The sequence below is a fragment of the Spermophilus citellus genome (genome assembly GCF_964194105.1).
Source record: "Spermophilus citellus genome assembly, chromosome: 2".
Taxonomy (NCBI): domain Eukaryota; kingdom Metazoa; phylum Chordata; class Mammalia; order Rodentia; family Sciuridae; genus Spermophilus; species Spermophilus citellus.
In genome coordinates this window covers 203,005,089-203,021,792 of record NC_138183.1, presented here as the reverse complement: position 1 = coordinate 203,021,792, position 16,704 = coordinate 203,005,089, and the positions used below count along the sequence as shown (strand labels likewise).

Genomic DNA, 16,704 nt, shown 5'->3' with positions numbered 1-16,704 from the left:
CTTAGTGAGACTCAGTCTCAAAAGTAAAAAGAATAAAAGGTGGGGGGGTGAGTGGGTGTGGATGTGGCTCACTGGTAAAGTGTCCCTGGGTTCAATCCCTGGTACCAAAAAAAAAAAAAAAAGAAAGAAAGAAAGAAAGGAAGGAAGGAAGGAAGGAAAGAAAGAAAGAAAACAACCCCTTTCCTGGTCCCCACAGTGTGGGCATAGAACCCAAGACCTTGCACATGCTACACAAGCATACTACCACCAACCTATGTCCCCATCCCATGCTGTGGCTCTTTAATCTGGATAATAGAAAATGTTTTTAACTTATTTCCTTAGATCCTTAAATAAATGCTTTGTTTAATGAAATAGTTTTGAAAAGTAAATGGAATATAAATGTGTAGATTTGAAGATCTTTTTTTTTTCATGGTAAAGACTGCTTTATTGGTGGCAGTTAGTACAAGTCAATAAATACTGATCCCTAAAGAAGAGCTCTGTTATTTATCAGAGTACTGGTCCATAGAGAGCTGAATTAAACTGAACCAAACGATTGCTGAGATGACTGAAGTCAATCCTGCTTCTTGGGAAATGAAGCCATGGCTAACTTATATATGGCATAAGCTGTTCCACCAACTGTAAGAACCATGGTGGCTCTATACAGCAAGGCATCAGCTACTCCACCCTTTAGATGCACCGGAATTCCATTATCCTCCTGAAACAGCTTTTGTTTCTCTGGAACTTTATTTTCAAAATGTCTGCGGGAAGCAGTGCTGATGGTCCTTTGGGCAATCTGATGAAAACCCAGCAGATTCCACAGCATCTTGCCTCACTTACTGCCCAACAACCGTGACAACTGAACGCCAAGAACGAAAATAACCACGCCAGACTAGATTTGAAGATCTATTGCTTCAATAAAGTTATTAACTATGAAGGAATCCTCCCTAGATCACTCTTCTATGCTCAGTACATAAATTTATTGATAACTGTTTTCTGAAGTAAAATAGAAAACAACCACTTTGCCTTCTATATTTATGCTTCTAAACAAAGATCCTGCTATAGACTTTCTTTTCTTCTTTTTTTAAAAATTATAGGTGGATACAATAACTTTATTTATTTATTTATTTTAAAGAGAGAGAGAATTTTTTTTTTTTATTTTTTAGTTATCGGCAGACACAACATCTTTGTTTGTATGTGGTGCTGAGGATCGAACCCGGGCCGCACGCATGCCAGGCGAGCGTGCTACCGCTGAGCCACATCTCCAGCCCAAGAGAGAGAATTTTTAATATTTATTTTTTAGTTTTTCGGCAGACACAACATCTTTGTTTGTATGTGGTGCTGAGGATCGAACCCGGGCTGCATGCATGCCAGGCGAGCATGCTACCGCTTGAGCCACATCCCCAGCCCCCAATAACTTTATTTTATTTTATGTGGTGCTGAGGATCGAACCTAGTGCCCCATGCGTGCCAGGCGAGCTCTCTGCCTCTGAGCTACAGCCCCTAGCCCTAGACTTTCTTATTTGTGGTAAATGGCTTTGAACCATGCTTGAAAGCAATACAAATAGTTTTCATATGATTATGTTTTTGGAAGTCTGTGTAAAATGTGATTTCACTTAGAGTTTGGTGTGACAGCTGCAAATTGCCACATTCCAGCTTAGTGCTTCAATATTGTATTTTCAGTATGACTGAGTCGCTCGCTTCTGGCTTGACCTTTTCCACAGAGAGGCTGGCGCTCAGACAAATCCCCTCAGACACTCTCACAAAGAGATGTTGACAGATCATGGTCTCTCAGAGGTCCTAACTGGGTTGCAGCCCATCCAGGCATGCTGGGCATGAGCATGAGTATCCATGTCTGTTGTCCCGTGGGATGGTCTCCTCATGCTATTTGGCTAGCAGTCAAGAGTCTTAGAGAGCCCTTGGAGATGGGAATTCTACCCTGGGAGTAGCATGACTTGGGCCAGTTTAATAGGGCAAAAAGTCTCATTCAAAGAAGTCTGAAGTTTTGTAGTGGGCTGGAGAATTAAATTCCTCTTCATCATTATGTTGACCATTGTGTTAGTGCTAAATAGGTAACTGGTAGAGTATTCAGGAAGCTCCTGGGTACTTGAGATGTATAAATGAATGCCTAACCCAAGGAACTTACTCTAACTTGTTTGGAGTACAGCTGTTGGCTTTTTTTTTTTTTAAGCCTACTTCACCACCCCACCCTAACCCCAACACTACTTATAACTCATCCAATGAATTTTTTTTTAATTTTCAATATTTATTTTCTAGTTCTCAGCGGACACAACATCCTTGTTGGTATGTGGTGCTGAGGATCGAACCCGGGCCGCACGCATGCCAGGCGAGCGCGCTACCGCTTGAGCCACATCCCCAGCCCCATCCAATGAATTTTTAAAATAGGTTTATCAAATACTTCTTCTATCTATGCCAAGCACTGTGCTCTGCTTAAGATGTATAGAAATAAACAAGATAAATTGTTTTTGGCTTGATATTATACATAAAAATGTTATAATGGTTATCTTCAAGAAGTAGGACTAGATGGAGATATGGATAAAGATTCTTAATTTTTACTTTTTGAACTTTACTTTTTGGGCAATAATATTTTTAATAATTCCACAAAATCTTTTTGGTAATTTTTCATGTCAGACACTCTTCTGAGGTTTGAGAAGATAGTATTGGATGAAGCAGAGTATGTTCTCTGTCTTCATGGAGCTTATATTCTGATTGGAAAGGAGCAATAAACAAATAGATCCATAAAATATATCATAAAATATAATTTTTTGAGGATTGAAGACATATCCTGTTTTAAAAAATTAAAAATGCAGTTATTATTTTGAAAAGGTTATCATATTCTTGGTTCTGATAATCTGACTCTTGAGAGATCAAGACTTTTTGCTGGCCTGGGCAGATAGCAGCACACAGAGAAATAGTCCAGAGGGCCAAGCCTCAGAGCCTTAAAATTTGGACTCTTCTCTAATCCTCTCTCCACCCAGCACAAATGAAAAGGCATTCAAAGCTGTCTGCATTCTTTTGGCACACAAGTGATGTCAATCCAGAGAATCTGGCCTGGATGGTTGCCCTTGACTGGAGTCCAGGCCTTTCCCCTTGCAATATGGGGACAGAACTCACTGCTGTGCCAGTATTTGAAGGTGCCAACACTGCCTACCATGCATCAATAGCCTACTTCTGGGCAATTTCACCAGTTGGTTTCCAGGGATCTGATCCCACTGGCTTCTGGTCTGCCTTGTCTGACAGCTGCTGGAACACAGAAGACTTAAAAACTAGTTCTAAATTCCTAACTTGGGTCACCACATTCTGATCTGTTTTTAGGGCAACATCCTTCCTCTCTGACTCCCCGAGAAACCACTTTTCTTTTTTTCCTTTCATGTTCAGTGTTCTAGGTCTTTCTATCCCTAGATCGAAAGGATGTTTTCCTCTAGATGAATTATTGTTTTTAACAATTACATTTAGAGCTATGATCTATCTCAAATTAATTTTTTGCTAATAATGTAAGGTAAGGATTGAGATTATTTTTGGATATCCAGTTCTTCAAGCATCATTTGTTGAAAAGAATTTCCCATTCGGGAATATTAAACTGGACTTTTTTTTTTTTAACAAAGATTGAACAAAATTTTTATTCTTTAGTTAAATTCAACTTGGCCAGAATGTATATTATATGTGCAATGTGTTTGATATGCCAATGTGTAGTTAAAATGTTTTGTATTTGTAAGAGACATGGGTACAATGGGTACATATATATTTTTTCTTATAGTATCTTTATTTTCATTTAGCCTTAAAATCAGGGCAATGCTGGACTCAAAATTAGATGAAAGTACTCCCTCCTCTTTTACTTTCTGTGATAGTTCATAGTTAAAAAAATAAATACAGGGGCTGGGGATGTGGCTCAAGCGGTAGCGCGCTTGCCTAGCATGCGTGCTGCCTGGGTTCGATCCTCAGCACCACATACAAACAAAGATGTTGTGTCCACCGAAAACTAAAAAATAAATATTAAAAAAAATACACACACATACACATATATATTTGGTGGTAGGAATTGAAACCAGGGCCTCTAACATACTAAGCATATCCTTTAAGACCAAATTATAACCCTGTAAATGAAATCAGAGAATTCACCAGTGAAGCCATTTGGGTCATGCAACTTTTTTGTGGAAAGGCATTTTAAAATAAAATACAATTTCTTCAATAGGCACAGGTTTACATAGAATCTTTATCCTTTGTTAGTTTTAGTACTTTTGTCTTTTAAGGAATGCATCTTTTATTTTTATTGAGATTTAAAACATTCATAATATTAAAATGTAAAATAATTCAGTTGGTTTTTCAGTATATTAACAAAATTGTGCTACCATCACCACTATCCAATTCAAGATTATTTTCATCACCCCCAAAATGAATCTCTGTAACCATTAATCATTTTCCATTCACCCCATCATTCAACCTCTGGCAATGGGTAACTAACATTCTTGTAGATTTCTTATTCTAGACAACTCATCTTGATGGAATTGTAATTTGTCAACTTTTGATTCTAACTTCCTTCACTTAGTATGCTGTTTTTGAGGTTCATCCTTGTTGTAGCATCTATTGATATTTATTCATGTTTATGGCTGAATAATATTCCATTATGTAAACATACCACGTTTTTTATCCATTCATCAGTTCACGGACAACTTGGTTGTTTTCACTTTTTTGCTATTATGAATAATGCTGATGATCAGTGTGCAAATATTTGTATAGAAATATGTTTTTATTTTTCTTTGTTTTATGCATGGAAATCAAACTACTGGGCCATATGGTAATCCTAGGGTTAATCTCTTGAGAAATTACCACAGTTTTTAAAAGCAGATACACCATTTTAAAAGCAGCTACACCACCAGCAGCCAGGTATGTTGATGCAAGCCTGTAATCCCAGTGACTCGGGAGGCTGAGGCAGGAGGATCACAAGTTCAAAGCCAGCCTTAGCAACTTAGTGAGACTCTCTTGAGACCTTGTCTCAAAAATTAATTTAATTAATAAACAGCAGAGGTTAAGTGCCATTGGGTTCAATCCCCAGTAATTAAAACAAACAAACAAAAAATCTTACCAGCAAATGTGAGTTTACAATTTCACTGTCTCTTTGCCAGAATATGTTTTGTTCATTTTTTCAATTTCAACTATCTCAGAGGGTATGAAATGACATCTAATTTTTTAAAAACTTTATTTATTTATTTATTTTTATGTGGTGCTGAGGGGAATCCAGTGCCTCACATGGGCCAGGCAAATGCTCTATTACTCAGCTACAACCCCAGCCCTCTCATTTGTTGTTTTGTAAGCAGAAAAGGGATTTGTTTAGTCAAGGATATGTCACCCACAAACTGGAAGAACTGGAGAAACCCAGACTTGAAATTAAGCTTCCAGGTGCAGCCCCCTGAAATGCTACAGAGCAGTGGTTGAATGCCAAATGCCAGCAGCTCACTCTGCTGCGCACCAACATTACGCACGTCTCAACCTGGCTACTGCTGATGTGTTGGGGAGCTCTGTTGCCACCACGGCCATGAAAATGGACCTTCTACAGCGTCACCATAGGCCTGGTCTCTGGGTCACGTGCCTACAAGAAAGCCTAGAAATTTGAAGTTGGAGGTCTAAAATACCTGGGGTGGGATAACTTATACAGGAGATGGAAGTTCTTTATTTCAAAGTTGAAGCCCAAAATGTTACTTTTCAAGAATCTGACAGCAGTTCATGTTGCATGGGAAAGATAACTTGAGGCAGGGGGATGCCACTGTGGTCCTCCAGGCAAGAGCCTTGGGCATTAGGAGGAAACAGGAGGGGCAGCGAGCAGTCTTGGGAGGTGACATGGAGTAGAATCCTAGGACTCGTTCATGGCAGTTCTGGAGGCTGAGATCAGGGTGCTGGCATGCGAGGGTTCTGGTGAGGGCCTGCCGGGTTTCTGTTCTCGCGACTAAAAGGCTCAGGGGTCACTCCAGGTAAACTGGGCTAATTGGGCTGCACGAAATAACCACACAAGAGACACAAATATCTTTTTCTTTGGGGTCGCTGTGATGGCTCCTCTGACATTAAGGGTCTGCAGGAAAAGAGAGAGAGTACACACTGACCCCTTTTATTGAGGAGAAGCTATTCAAATGAGGCAAGGGATCAGGTTTCAGGGGGCTGAATCTATCTTCATGATGTCCACTGTCAGCAGGTTGACTGACATCTAGGTAGGCCACACCCAAGGGCACAGTAAGAAAGGGGGACACGCACAAAGCACTTCCATGGACCATTCTATCCTAAACAGGGCAAGGGGTTATATTACAAAAGAACAGGTCAGCATAGCTCCACCCATGGGGCTGTAGCAATACATGCCCTCCCTGGAACGAAGACAGTCACTGGAACCCCAGAAGAGCCAGGCAGTCTAGCAGCACAGGTGCCACATCGCCTAGCAGGGGAGTTAACTCAGTCACATTCGAGGTTGGTCTCCCACAAGGGCCCTCTTTTAGATTTGCAGATGGCCACTTTCTTGCTGAGTCCTCACATGTTGGAAATCAGAGAGAGCTTTTTTCTTTTTGGGGGGCAGGTCTGGGGATTGAACTCAGGCAGGGCCTCACACATGCTAGACAAGCACTTTACTATTGAGCCATATCCCCAGCCCCCTTAAATTTTTCTTTTCTTTTTTGCTTTTCTTTCTTTCTTTTCTTTTGCAATGTTATGCTGGAGAGGAAACCTAGGGCCTTGTTCATGCTCTGCAAGTGCTCTAGATCACTCATTTGGTTTTGATTTATATTTCCCTTATGACAATGATATTGAGAATTTGTCATGTGTTTAATTTTATTTGTGCTTTTTCCTTGAATAGCTATCCAAATCCTTTTCTTTTTTTTTTTTTTTAAAGAGAGAGTGAGAGAGGAGAGAGAGGGGAGAGAGAGAGAATTTTTAATATTTATTTTTTAGTTCTCGGCGGACACAACATCTTTGTTTGTATGTGGTGCTGAGGATCGAACCCGGGCCGCACGCATGCGAGGCGAGCGCGCTACCGCTTGAGCCACATCCCCAGCCCTCCAAATCCTTTTCCTCTTGTAAAATCGGGGTATGTTTCTTTTCATTGTTGAATTATAAGTTTTTTTTTTTTTTCTTTTAAGAGAGAGTGAGAGGGGCTGGGGATGTGGCTCAAGCAGTAGTGCACTTGCCTGGCGTGCGTGCGACCCGGGTTCGATCCTCAGCACCACATACCAACAAAGATGTTGTGTCCGCCGAGAACTAAAAAATAAATATAAAAAAAAAAAAAAAAGAGAGAGTGAGAGAGGAGAGAGAGAGAGAGAGAGAGAGAGAGAATTTTTAATATTTATTTTTTAGTTCTCGGCGGACACAACATCTTTGTTTGTATGTGGTGCTGAGGATCAAACCCAGGCCGCATGCATGCCAGGCGAGCGCGCTACTGCTTGAGCCACATCCCCAGCCCGAATTATAAGTTTTTTAAAATCTATTCTGTATTTTCTTATCAAATGGTTTGCAAGTATTTTCTCTCATTCTGTAAATTATCTTTTCATTCTCTTGACAGTGTCATTTGAAGTTCAAAAGTTTAATTTTGAAGAAGTCCAATTTTTTTGTTTTCTTTTTCTTTTTTTGGGGGGGGAAGGGGGCTTATTGCCTGAGCTTATATTGTCACATCCAAGAAATCATTGCTAAATCCAATTTTTTAAAAAAATATCTTGGAGCTGGGATTGTGGCTCAGTGGTATAGCACTTGCCTAGCACATGTGAGGCACTGGTTCGATCCTCAGCACCACATAAAAAACAAACAAATAAAACAAATGTATTGTGTCCATCTGTAACTGAAAATATTTTAAAAATCTTTATTTTTTAGTTGTAGATGGACAGTACCTTTATTTATTTATTTTTTATGTAGTGCTGAGGCTCGAACACAGTGCCTCACACATGCTAGGAGAGTGCTCTACCACTGAGCCAGAGTCCCAGTCCTGCTAAACCAATTTTATAAAGATTTTCCCGTATGTTGTTGTCACTATGGGCAAAAGGTGTGACTTATGCAGTTGAGGAGAAGAAATAATGAATGTCCACATGCTTCTGCCCTTTTCAATGCTTTATTCACTCAAATCACTCAATACAATTTCACTCTATAGGTTCTTAATCAAGAAAACGACAATCCTTAATGCTAGGCACTGCAATAGACAATTCACAGCAAACAATTCTAGATTAATTCTAAGCACTACACACACATTTAACCACGACAGGCTAATGACAGACATTCCCTCTGCATGCTAAGTTCAAGTGTCAGATCAAAAGTCTCAAGCCTTAGGCTTTAAGTCCAGCAGATGCACACTCATTCAGAACACTGTGACCAGGTCTGGAACCAAGGCAGGCTTCTCCTGGGGTGGAGCTGATGGCAGGCTGAGGAGGTGGTCCTAGGGAAAAGTTGTGGCTCTCACTAGGGTCAATATGTGGCTGTAGAGTTAGAAAGTGATGAGAACAACACAGGTTCAAGCAGATGAGAATGGTTGGGAACGTCAGTCCAGGTCCTCATCAGACTCTCAGGCTTGTGTGGATCAGTGTCGGCTGGTTGAATGTCTGTTCATTTGCTCTATTATTTATATTACATTTTGGGGCTTTTGACCCCTCTTTCAATCCTTATTAGCTACCAATGGATTTCTCAGTGACATCATTTACCCTGGGGTTAAAACATCTGGTCTGGTGGTCCCCACCCTGATCTTTTCAACTTTCTCTTTTATCAGGCACCTTTCCCTTTTATCAGGTGAAGACAGCCTGCCATAGGCTTCACTCTGAGTTTACCAGGGTAGGGGAAGTGACTTGTTTGTGCCTGAGGGCCATACCTGATGAGCCAGAGACTTCAGGTTTCAAACTGGAGTTGCTTAGGCTCAGCCATAAGGCCATCCTTACAGTTATCTCCTAAGAATTTCATATTTTTAGGTCTGACATTTAGGCCTTTGACCTATCTTGAGTTAATTCAAATTCATGATTTCATATTTTACTCAATCAATTACAGTCTGTTAATGATTTTTACAGCCCAAATTGTACCCTATTTGGCCACTGAAGCCTCTTCTGTCTGGCTCTGGAGTCCTTTTGTTTTGTCTTATTCTTTGAGCACTTCCCTGTTTCTTGTACAAAATGTTCCAGTTTTATCATTTCCTCATACATCAGTCCTGTAATCAGCCTTTTCTGCAAGTCCTTTCTTTTCAGTAGAGATTATTATTTAGAAACCAAGACTTTGACATTAAGTATGATCATTGTTCTTAAATCTCACTATCCCTAGGGCTGTTTACATATTCACTCACACTTATATTCATCCATCCATTCACCCATCCAAAAACATATTCTTTATTTCTTTTGCTTTCAGTGTACAAGGAACTTTGTTCAATCTATGTTTGTCTTGCATATGCCTCATATAAAAATCTTATGTTCAGCTGAGTGGCACATGCTTGTAATCCCAGGGATTCCACAGGCTGAGACAGGAGGATTGCAAGTTTGAAGCCAGCCTTAGCAATTTAGTGAGGCCTTAAACAACCTAGAAAGATCCTGTCTCAAAATAAAAAATAATGGGGCTGGGCATATAGCTCAGTTGGTAGAGCACTTGCCTCACATGCACAAGTCCCTGGGTTCAATCCCTAGTACCACTAAATAAATAAATAGGGCTGGGAATGTAGCTCAGTGTTCTTCTGGGTTTAATCCCTGCTAGACTTCCCCACCAAAAAACCTTATGTTCAACACAAATCAAGTAATAAGAACCTGAATAGTGGGGATGCTGCTAGATCTCAATTGTTAGAGTGAGTGCCTCACATGAAACAAGACCCTGAGTTCAATCCCCAGTACAACGCCCCACCACCACCAAAAAAAAAAAAAAAAACCCTGAATAATTAAACGCTTTATCCTTGGGATCAGAGATTTATTGGAAAGAGCTTGAACTAAACTCCAGGCTCTTACATTGTGAATTATATGTTGTTGTTGTTTTTAATGGTACTGCAGATTGAACCCAGAGGTGCTATACCACTGAGTTACACCCCCAGCCCATTTTCACTTTTACTTTTAGGTTCTCGCTAAGTTGCCAACACTGGCCTCAAACTTGCCCTCCTCCTGCCTCAGCCTCCTTAATTGCTGAGATTATAAATGTGTGCCACCATGCCTGGCTGTCCCTCCAATTTCAGTCCAACATCATAGGTTTCATTTTACTTTTCTCCCTTTTCAGTTTCTAATTCTTTAATGGTAAGAAAATTCCAGGTTCCCATTATTCTTAATATTGTTACTTATTTTTTAATCCATCTGCAAGTTTGTAACCAATCCCTTATTGCTTCACCTTTTTTTTTTTTCTCTCCTGCACAGATACCTTTTCCCACTTGAACACCATGCACAGGTTGCCCTATGTAGATGTATTTTTCATCTAGTTTTGTCTGTTTTCTTGTACTAGGTTAGTGCCATCATTTCTCCGTGTGGACACTCTTCTCATCTTTTCTTGGTTTGTTTAGAAATCTGCTTTGAGCTGGACTTTCTCTTGTCAGCTAGTGTACAAAAAAAAAAAAAAAAAAAAAAAAAAAGAATTAATGTAGCAGGCCTGAACCTGTTATCCTTAGAAAGATCTACTTTCAGGGCTGGGGTTGTGCAGTGGTAGAGTGCTCCCCTAGCATGTGTGAGGCACTGGGTTTGGGTTTGATCCTTAGCACTGCATAAAAATAAATAATAAAGTTACTGTATCCATCTACAACTAAAACAATGAAAGAAAGATCTGCTTTCAAAGAACCTTGGCTGGCATCTACGAACTTGGATTTTGGATTTCAGAAGATGTTCCAACCATCCCCATACTGGTAAGAGTGGCTCTTTGTGATCAAATTGTGTATAAAAAATATGGCTTATACTAAAGAACTGCTTTCCTTGTGGAAGTCTGGAATTTTAGTACATGCTACCCTGAGAGGGCCTATATGATCAGCCCCCAATAAAAAACTTGGGTATGGGGCTGATTCTGGCTCAGAGGTAGAGTACTTGTCTAGTATGGGAGAAGCACTGGGTTCGATCCTTAACACCACATAAAAATAAAATATTGTATCCACCTATAACTAAAAAATAAATATTAAAAAAACTTGGGTATGAAGTTTAATGAGCTTTCCAATAGACATTTATGTAGTTGCAACTTTTTGCAAGAGGAATGAAGCATGTCCTATATGGTTTCACTAGAAGAGAACTTTTGGAAAATCATGCCTGGTTTCCTCTGAACTTTGTTTTGTGTCTTTCCCTTTGCTGATTTTGGTTTGTGTTATTGGAAAATAATAATAAATCAGCCACAAATATGACTACATGCTGAGTACTGAAAGTCCTAGTAGTTAATAATGGGAAGTTAATGGTAGCTTCCCATTGCTATAATGAAATAACTGAAATAATTCATTTATAAAAAGAAGGGTTTATTTTAGCTCACAGTTTTGGAGGTTCCAATCAAGATCTAGTGGCCCCCTTACTTTGGGCTTCTGGCAAAGGCATCACATCCACAGGACCATATGGTGGAGCAAACTGCTTGCCTTGTGAGCCAATGTGTTAGATATTTGTCACTGTGACCAAAATAATTGAAAAGAACAACTTAAGGAAGGAAAAGCATATTTTGGCTCATAGTTTCAGAGGTTCAGTCCATGTTGGCCAACTCCATTGCTTTGGGCCCCAAACGAGGAAGGACATCAGGGTGGAAGGGTGTGGAGGAGTAGTCATGCTCCAATTTTTCATGGTGGTCAGGAAGCAGGGGCCACAGGGAAGATAAACCTTTCTGGGGCATCACTCCAGTTACTCTCCTCCTCTAGCCATGCCCTATCTGCCTATAGATACCATCCAGTTAGTTTAGTCATACTAGGATGAACTGAATAGGTCACATCTCTCATAATCTAATCACCTCTGAATATCCTTGCATTAACATGGTTGCTCTTAGGGGACACTCTGGCTGATTAGAGTTTGAATGTCTTCTACCCATAATGCCAGCTCTGGAATCTTCATTCAGCTCACAGCTTTCCAGTATTGGGATTGTTATTCTCTGCATTCATTTACTGCTCTACTTCATGTAATCTTACCTGGATTATGAATATTTTTAACCAAATATCCAAGAAGACCCACCCCTACCACCCCACTTTTTAAAGATGTTTCTTCTTTAGGATTCTGCACTGTGAATTCCAGCCATACTTGTTGCCTTGGTCTATAATCTCTTTTTTTCTTGTTTCAGGAATAGCACTGTGTTCCCTTTGGTCAATTCTTCTTTGTGTTCTGCTCCAGAAAGTGCCCCCAGACAGAAAGTGAGGGTGAGCATCAGACTAACCTTGTTTCTCTTCTCTCAAGGATCATTCCTTGACTGGATATTTTAATTCATTATCTGAAGACAGCTGTTTCAGATATTTTGACCAGGTTTTTAATTGTCTGCAGTGAGAGAACATTGCTTTGTCATGGCCAGAAGGCAAAAACTCATATTGGCTTATTATGTTCATTCACAGTACTGGGGATCAAACCCAGGGGCACTCTACCATTGAGCTACATCCCCAGCCCTTCTTATTTTGAGACAGGGTCTTGCTAAGTTGCTAGGTTGATTTTGAACTTGTGATCCTCCTGTCTTAACCTTATAAGCCACTGAGATTATAAGTGTGTGTCACCACAATTGGCTTAATTTTTCTTTTTATATAGCATATGTTAACAAATTATTTCTTTATTCTAATATTAACTTTGTTTATTCATTTCCAGTGTTAGGAATCAAACTCAGGGCCTTGCACATACTAGGCAAGTATTTTACCCATTGAGTTACATCTCTAACCACTAACACTAATTTTAGATTCTCAAGAATGTTTTTCAACTACTACTACTTCTTATTCCTCCTCTTTCTTCTTCTTATTATTATTAATCATTATTATTTACATTGCTGGGGATTAAACCCAGGAGCTTGTGCATCAACTTTTATTAGATATTTTGCTATGTGTTATGATTTGGATCTATATTGTCTCCCAAAGTGTCAAGTGTTGAGGGTTCCCAGTGCAGCAATGTTTAGAGGCCTTTGATAAGTGAGGGCTCTCATGATCTCTGCAGTAGAGTAATCCTGAATATCTACTACTGGAGATGCTAGAAACTGTGACCTGCTATGGTTGGAGGAAGGTCACTAGGGGGCATGTCCTAGAAGGGTATTTCTTATCCTCAACCTCTTCCTCTTATACACTCTGCTTCCTGGCTGCTATGAGCTGAGCAGCTTTCCTATTCCACACCCTTTCTGCCATGATGGCACATGTGAGGCACTGGGTTCAATCCTCAGCACCACATACAGATGGATAAAATAAAGGTATTTTATTGACCTACAGCTAAATAAAATAAAGGACTATATTTTTTTCTTAATATTAGGAGGAAAAGGCCAGGCACAGTGGCTCACGCCTGAAATCCCAGCAGCTTGGGAGGCAGAAGAAGGAAGATTGTGAGTTCAAGCCAGCCTCAGCAATTCAGCGAGGCGCTGAGCAACTCAGTGAGATCCCGTCTCTAATAAAATACAAAATAGGGCTGGGGATGTGGCTCAGTGGTCGAATGCCCCTGAGTCCAATCCCTGGTACAAAAAAAAAAAAAAAAAAAAATATATATATATATATATATATGTGTGTGTGTGTGTATATATATATATATATATATATATATATATATATATATATGTGTGTGTGTGTATATATATATATATATATATATATATATATATATATATAGAAGAGAACAAGAGAGGCAGGAAGAACAGAAATGCCTAAAGGAAATTATCAAATGTTTATCTTTTCAAACAATTCAGCAAACTCTATTTTTGGAGTAGATTTTCTTTTAGGTGTGTGTTAAAGTGATATGTTCTGTATTACATATACAGTAAATTAAGAGACTACCCTACAGGTTATACTAAAGAAGATCTTTTTATGTCAAGATTAAAAAACCCATATTTTTCTATTTTATCTTCTAGTATTTTCATAGGTTTGTTTGTTTGTTTTCCATTACTAGGGATTGAACTCAGGGGCACTTGACCACTGAACCACATCCCCAGCCATATTTTATATTTTATTTAGAGATAGGGTCTCACTGAGTTGCTTAGCATCTTGCTTTTGCTGAGTCTGGCTTTGTACTCGAGATCTTCCTGCCTCAACCTCCCCAACTGCTGGGATTAGAGGCATGCACCACCATGCCTGGCTCATAGTTTTATGTGTTAAATTTAAAGCTTTAATACTTCTATAGTTTGGATTTTAAAAGTTCCTCAGGGCTGGAGTTGTAGCTCAGTGGTAGAACACTTGCCTAGCATGTGTGAGGCACTGGGTTCAAACTTCAGTACCACATTAAAATAATAATAAAATAAAGATATTGTGTCCATCTACAAATAAAAATATATATATATTAAAAAAATTTCCCTGCCCACGTGTTGATGGTTTGGTCCCCCCACCCCTACCATTGCCCAGTTGGGAGGTGGTAAAACCTTTAGGAGTCAGGACTTAGTGAAAGGAAGTTAGGTCATTGGGGGTGTGCTCTTTACAGGGATATTGGGTCACTGGCTGTTTGTCTCTTTGCTTCATGTCCTCTATGACGCAAACTGCTTTCTCTGCCATGCAATCCCACTGTTCCCCAAAGCAACAGGGTTAGTTGACTATGGACTGAAATCTCTAAAACTGAGCCAAAACACAACCTTCTTCTTCCTTCTTGTCCTCCTCCTGGTATTCCTTCTGTGTGTGTGGTGTGTGTGTGTACACACTAGGGATTGAACTCAGGGACACCCTTCCACCGAGTTATATCCCCAGTCTTTTGTCTTTTTTCTGTTGAGGTAGGGCATAAATTGCCAAGGAGGGCCTTGCACTTGCAATCCTCCTATCTCAGCCTCCTGGGTAACTGGGATTATAGGCATGCACTACCATGCCTGGCATTTTAAAATTTTTTATATAGCAAAATATACCAAATTTTTAAAAACAATTTGTGTCTCCCTCAGAGGGATCCATTTTACAGTAAGTTATGTTTATTAACTTATATAATCTTTTTTAAATTTGAACCCAGGGGGACTCAACACTGAGTCACATCCCCAGCCCTTTTCATTTTATATTTTGGGACAGGGTCTCATTTAGTTGCTTAGGATCTGGCTAAGTTGCTGAGGCTGGCCTCAAACTTTTGATCTTCCTGCCTCAGCCTCCTGTGTCACTAGGATCACCATTCCCAGCACTGTTCTGTTTTTTAGTTATCTCTTGAAATGTTTTTGCATTGGCATCATCTACATTATTAGATTTTCACAGACATGATTTTCTATGGTCAAAAATTTATTCAAGAGATGGGGATGTACCTCAGTGGATGCATAGCATATGGGAGGTTCTAGGTTCAAATCTCACCACTGCAAAAAAAAAAAAAATTCAACAAATTTATTGAATGGTCACTTAAGTTTTGGCACTCTTTCTTGGGATCATAGGGTATGACCCATCCATCATTCAGGGGCTTGAATACAGTTTACATTTTAGATGTAGCAGGAGACAATAATAAAGATTATGAACAAAATAAAATAGGGAAACAACTCTTATAGTGGTTACTGAGGGCCTTAACAGAAGAATGCAAAAGATATGCATGTAAAACAGTTCCATTTTGGGCTGGGATATAGCTCTGTGATAGAACATGTTCTTAGCATGCATAAGGCCCTAGATTCAAATCCCCAGCGCTGAAAACAGCAATACATTTCCATTGAATGGGTCTCCCACAATTTACTTAACCATTGTTTTTTGCTTTAGGATTTAATTTTCAGTGCTTCTACTTTTTCACCATTATACTAAAAAAAAATGTAATTAGGAACAACTTGTGTACGGGATAGTTTCCTAGAAGTATAATACTAAATAATAAGAATATGTCGTATATGCTGCTAAATTGCTTTCAAGAGGGAATTTTCCATTAGTATGTACAATTTTTACGTTTTTTATATATCAGTTAAACTTTTTTAAGGTGCCAAGATATTGGACAATGGTAGGTAGAGCACATGCTCTGCAGGCACAAGGCTTTGAATCAGGTTCCCCAGCAACCAAAACAAATCTAAAGCAAAAAAAAAAAAAAAAAAAATTTTTTTAAAGCGGGAATTCCAATACACTCACCAATGAGAGTGACCTGAATAATTGCTCTGTAAAGTGTGACCAGTCATATCTGTCAAAAAGCCCTGTGTGGGCTCAGTAAAAAGAAAAGCTAAGTGTAATGAGTTGACCAGGTTTACCAGTGAGGAATGACAAGGAGATGACAAGGCATTTGCTTGTGAAAAAGAAAACCTGAATTCTAAAGGCATTTAGCCACCCGATGACCCTCATAGGTTGTATTTCTTCCTGAGTCTTAGTTTCTTAAAATTTGGGTAGATTTGGCTCAGTTTCAAGGTTTCCACCGTCTTCAGGCCAAACATTCTATAACCCCTCCAAATTCAATAGCAACTTGTAAAAACTGGTTTACAAGAGAACTGACTGAACATTCACCCACAGAACGCCAAGTAATCACTCACAAGTACTTCCGGAAGGCCAGGACAATGAGTTTGAAGTCCTTGGGACCGCACTTCCGGATAATTAAAGCTATGTCTTAGATGTCAGTACGTGAGCCGCAGCCGGGTGACTCGGCAACGCTAGTGCGCATGCTTCCCGCAGGCACGAGGCGGGGCGGGGCACTGGATGGGGCGGGACGGGCCTCTGACTTGTCTCGTGGTTACTGGGCCAGCGCGAGCGCGCGAGGCTCGGGGGCGG

The 16,704-nt window shown here is 39.7% G+C and overlaps 1 protein-coding gene and 1 long non-coding RNA gene across 2 annotated transcripts; both read right to left on the bottom strand.

Annotated features, from left to right (window-relative positions):
* Nucleotides 1–407: 407 nt before the first annotated feature.
* Nucleotides 408–859, bottom strand: LOC308641291 (cytochrome c oxidase subunit 7A2, mitochondrial-like). The gene has a single exon (XM_081279760.1). The coding sequence runs from the start codon at nt 800–802 to the stop codon at nt 551–553; it is 252 nt and encodes an 83-aa protein (XP_081135886.1). The 5' UTR covers nt 803–859; the 3' UTR covers nt 408–550.
* A 7,192-nt stretch (nt 860–8,051) lies between these two features.
* LOC308638323 lies at nt 8,052–16,628 on the bottom strand. The gene is made up of 3 exons (XR_014019820.1): nt 16,470–16,628; nt 10,404–10,497; nt 8,052–8,431 (listed from the first exon to the last, which is right to left on the bottom strand). It is a non-coding gene; the product is annotated as an uncharacterized lncRNA (long non-coding RNA).
* Nucleotides 16,629–16,704: the final 76 nt, after the last annotated feature.

Bases quoted from the DNA above. Each gene is read 5' to 3' on its own strand.
- LOC308641291 (XM_081279760.1), bottom strand. From the start codon at position 802: ATGCTGTGGAATCTGCTGGGTTTTCATCAGATTGCCCAAAGGACCATC.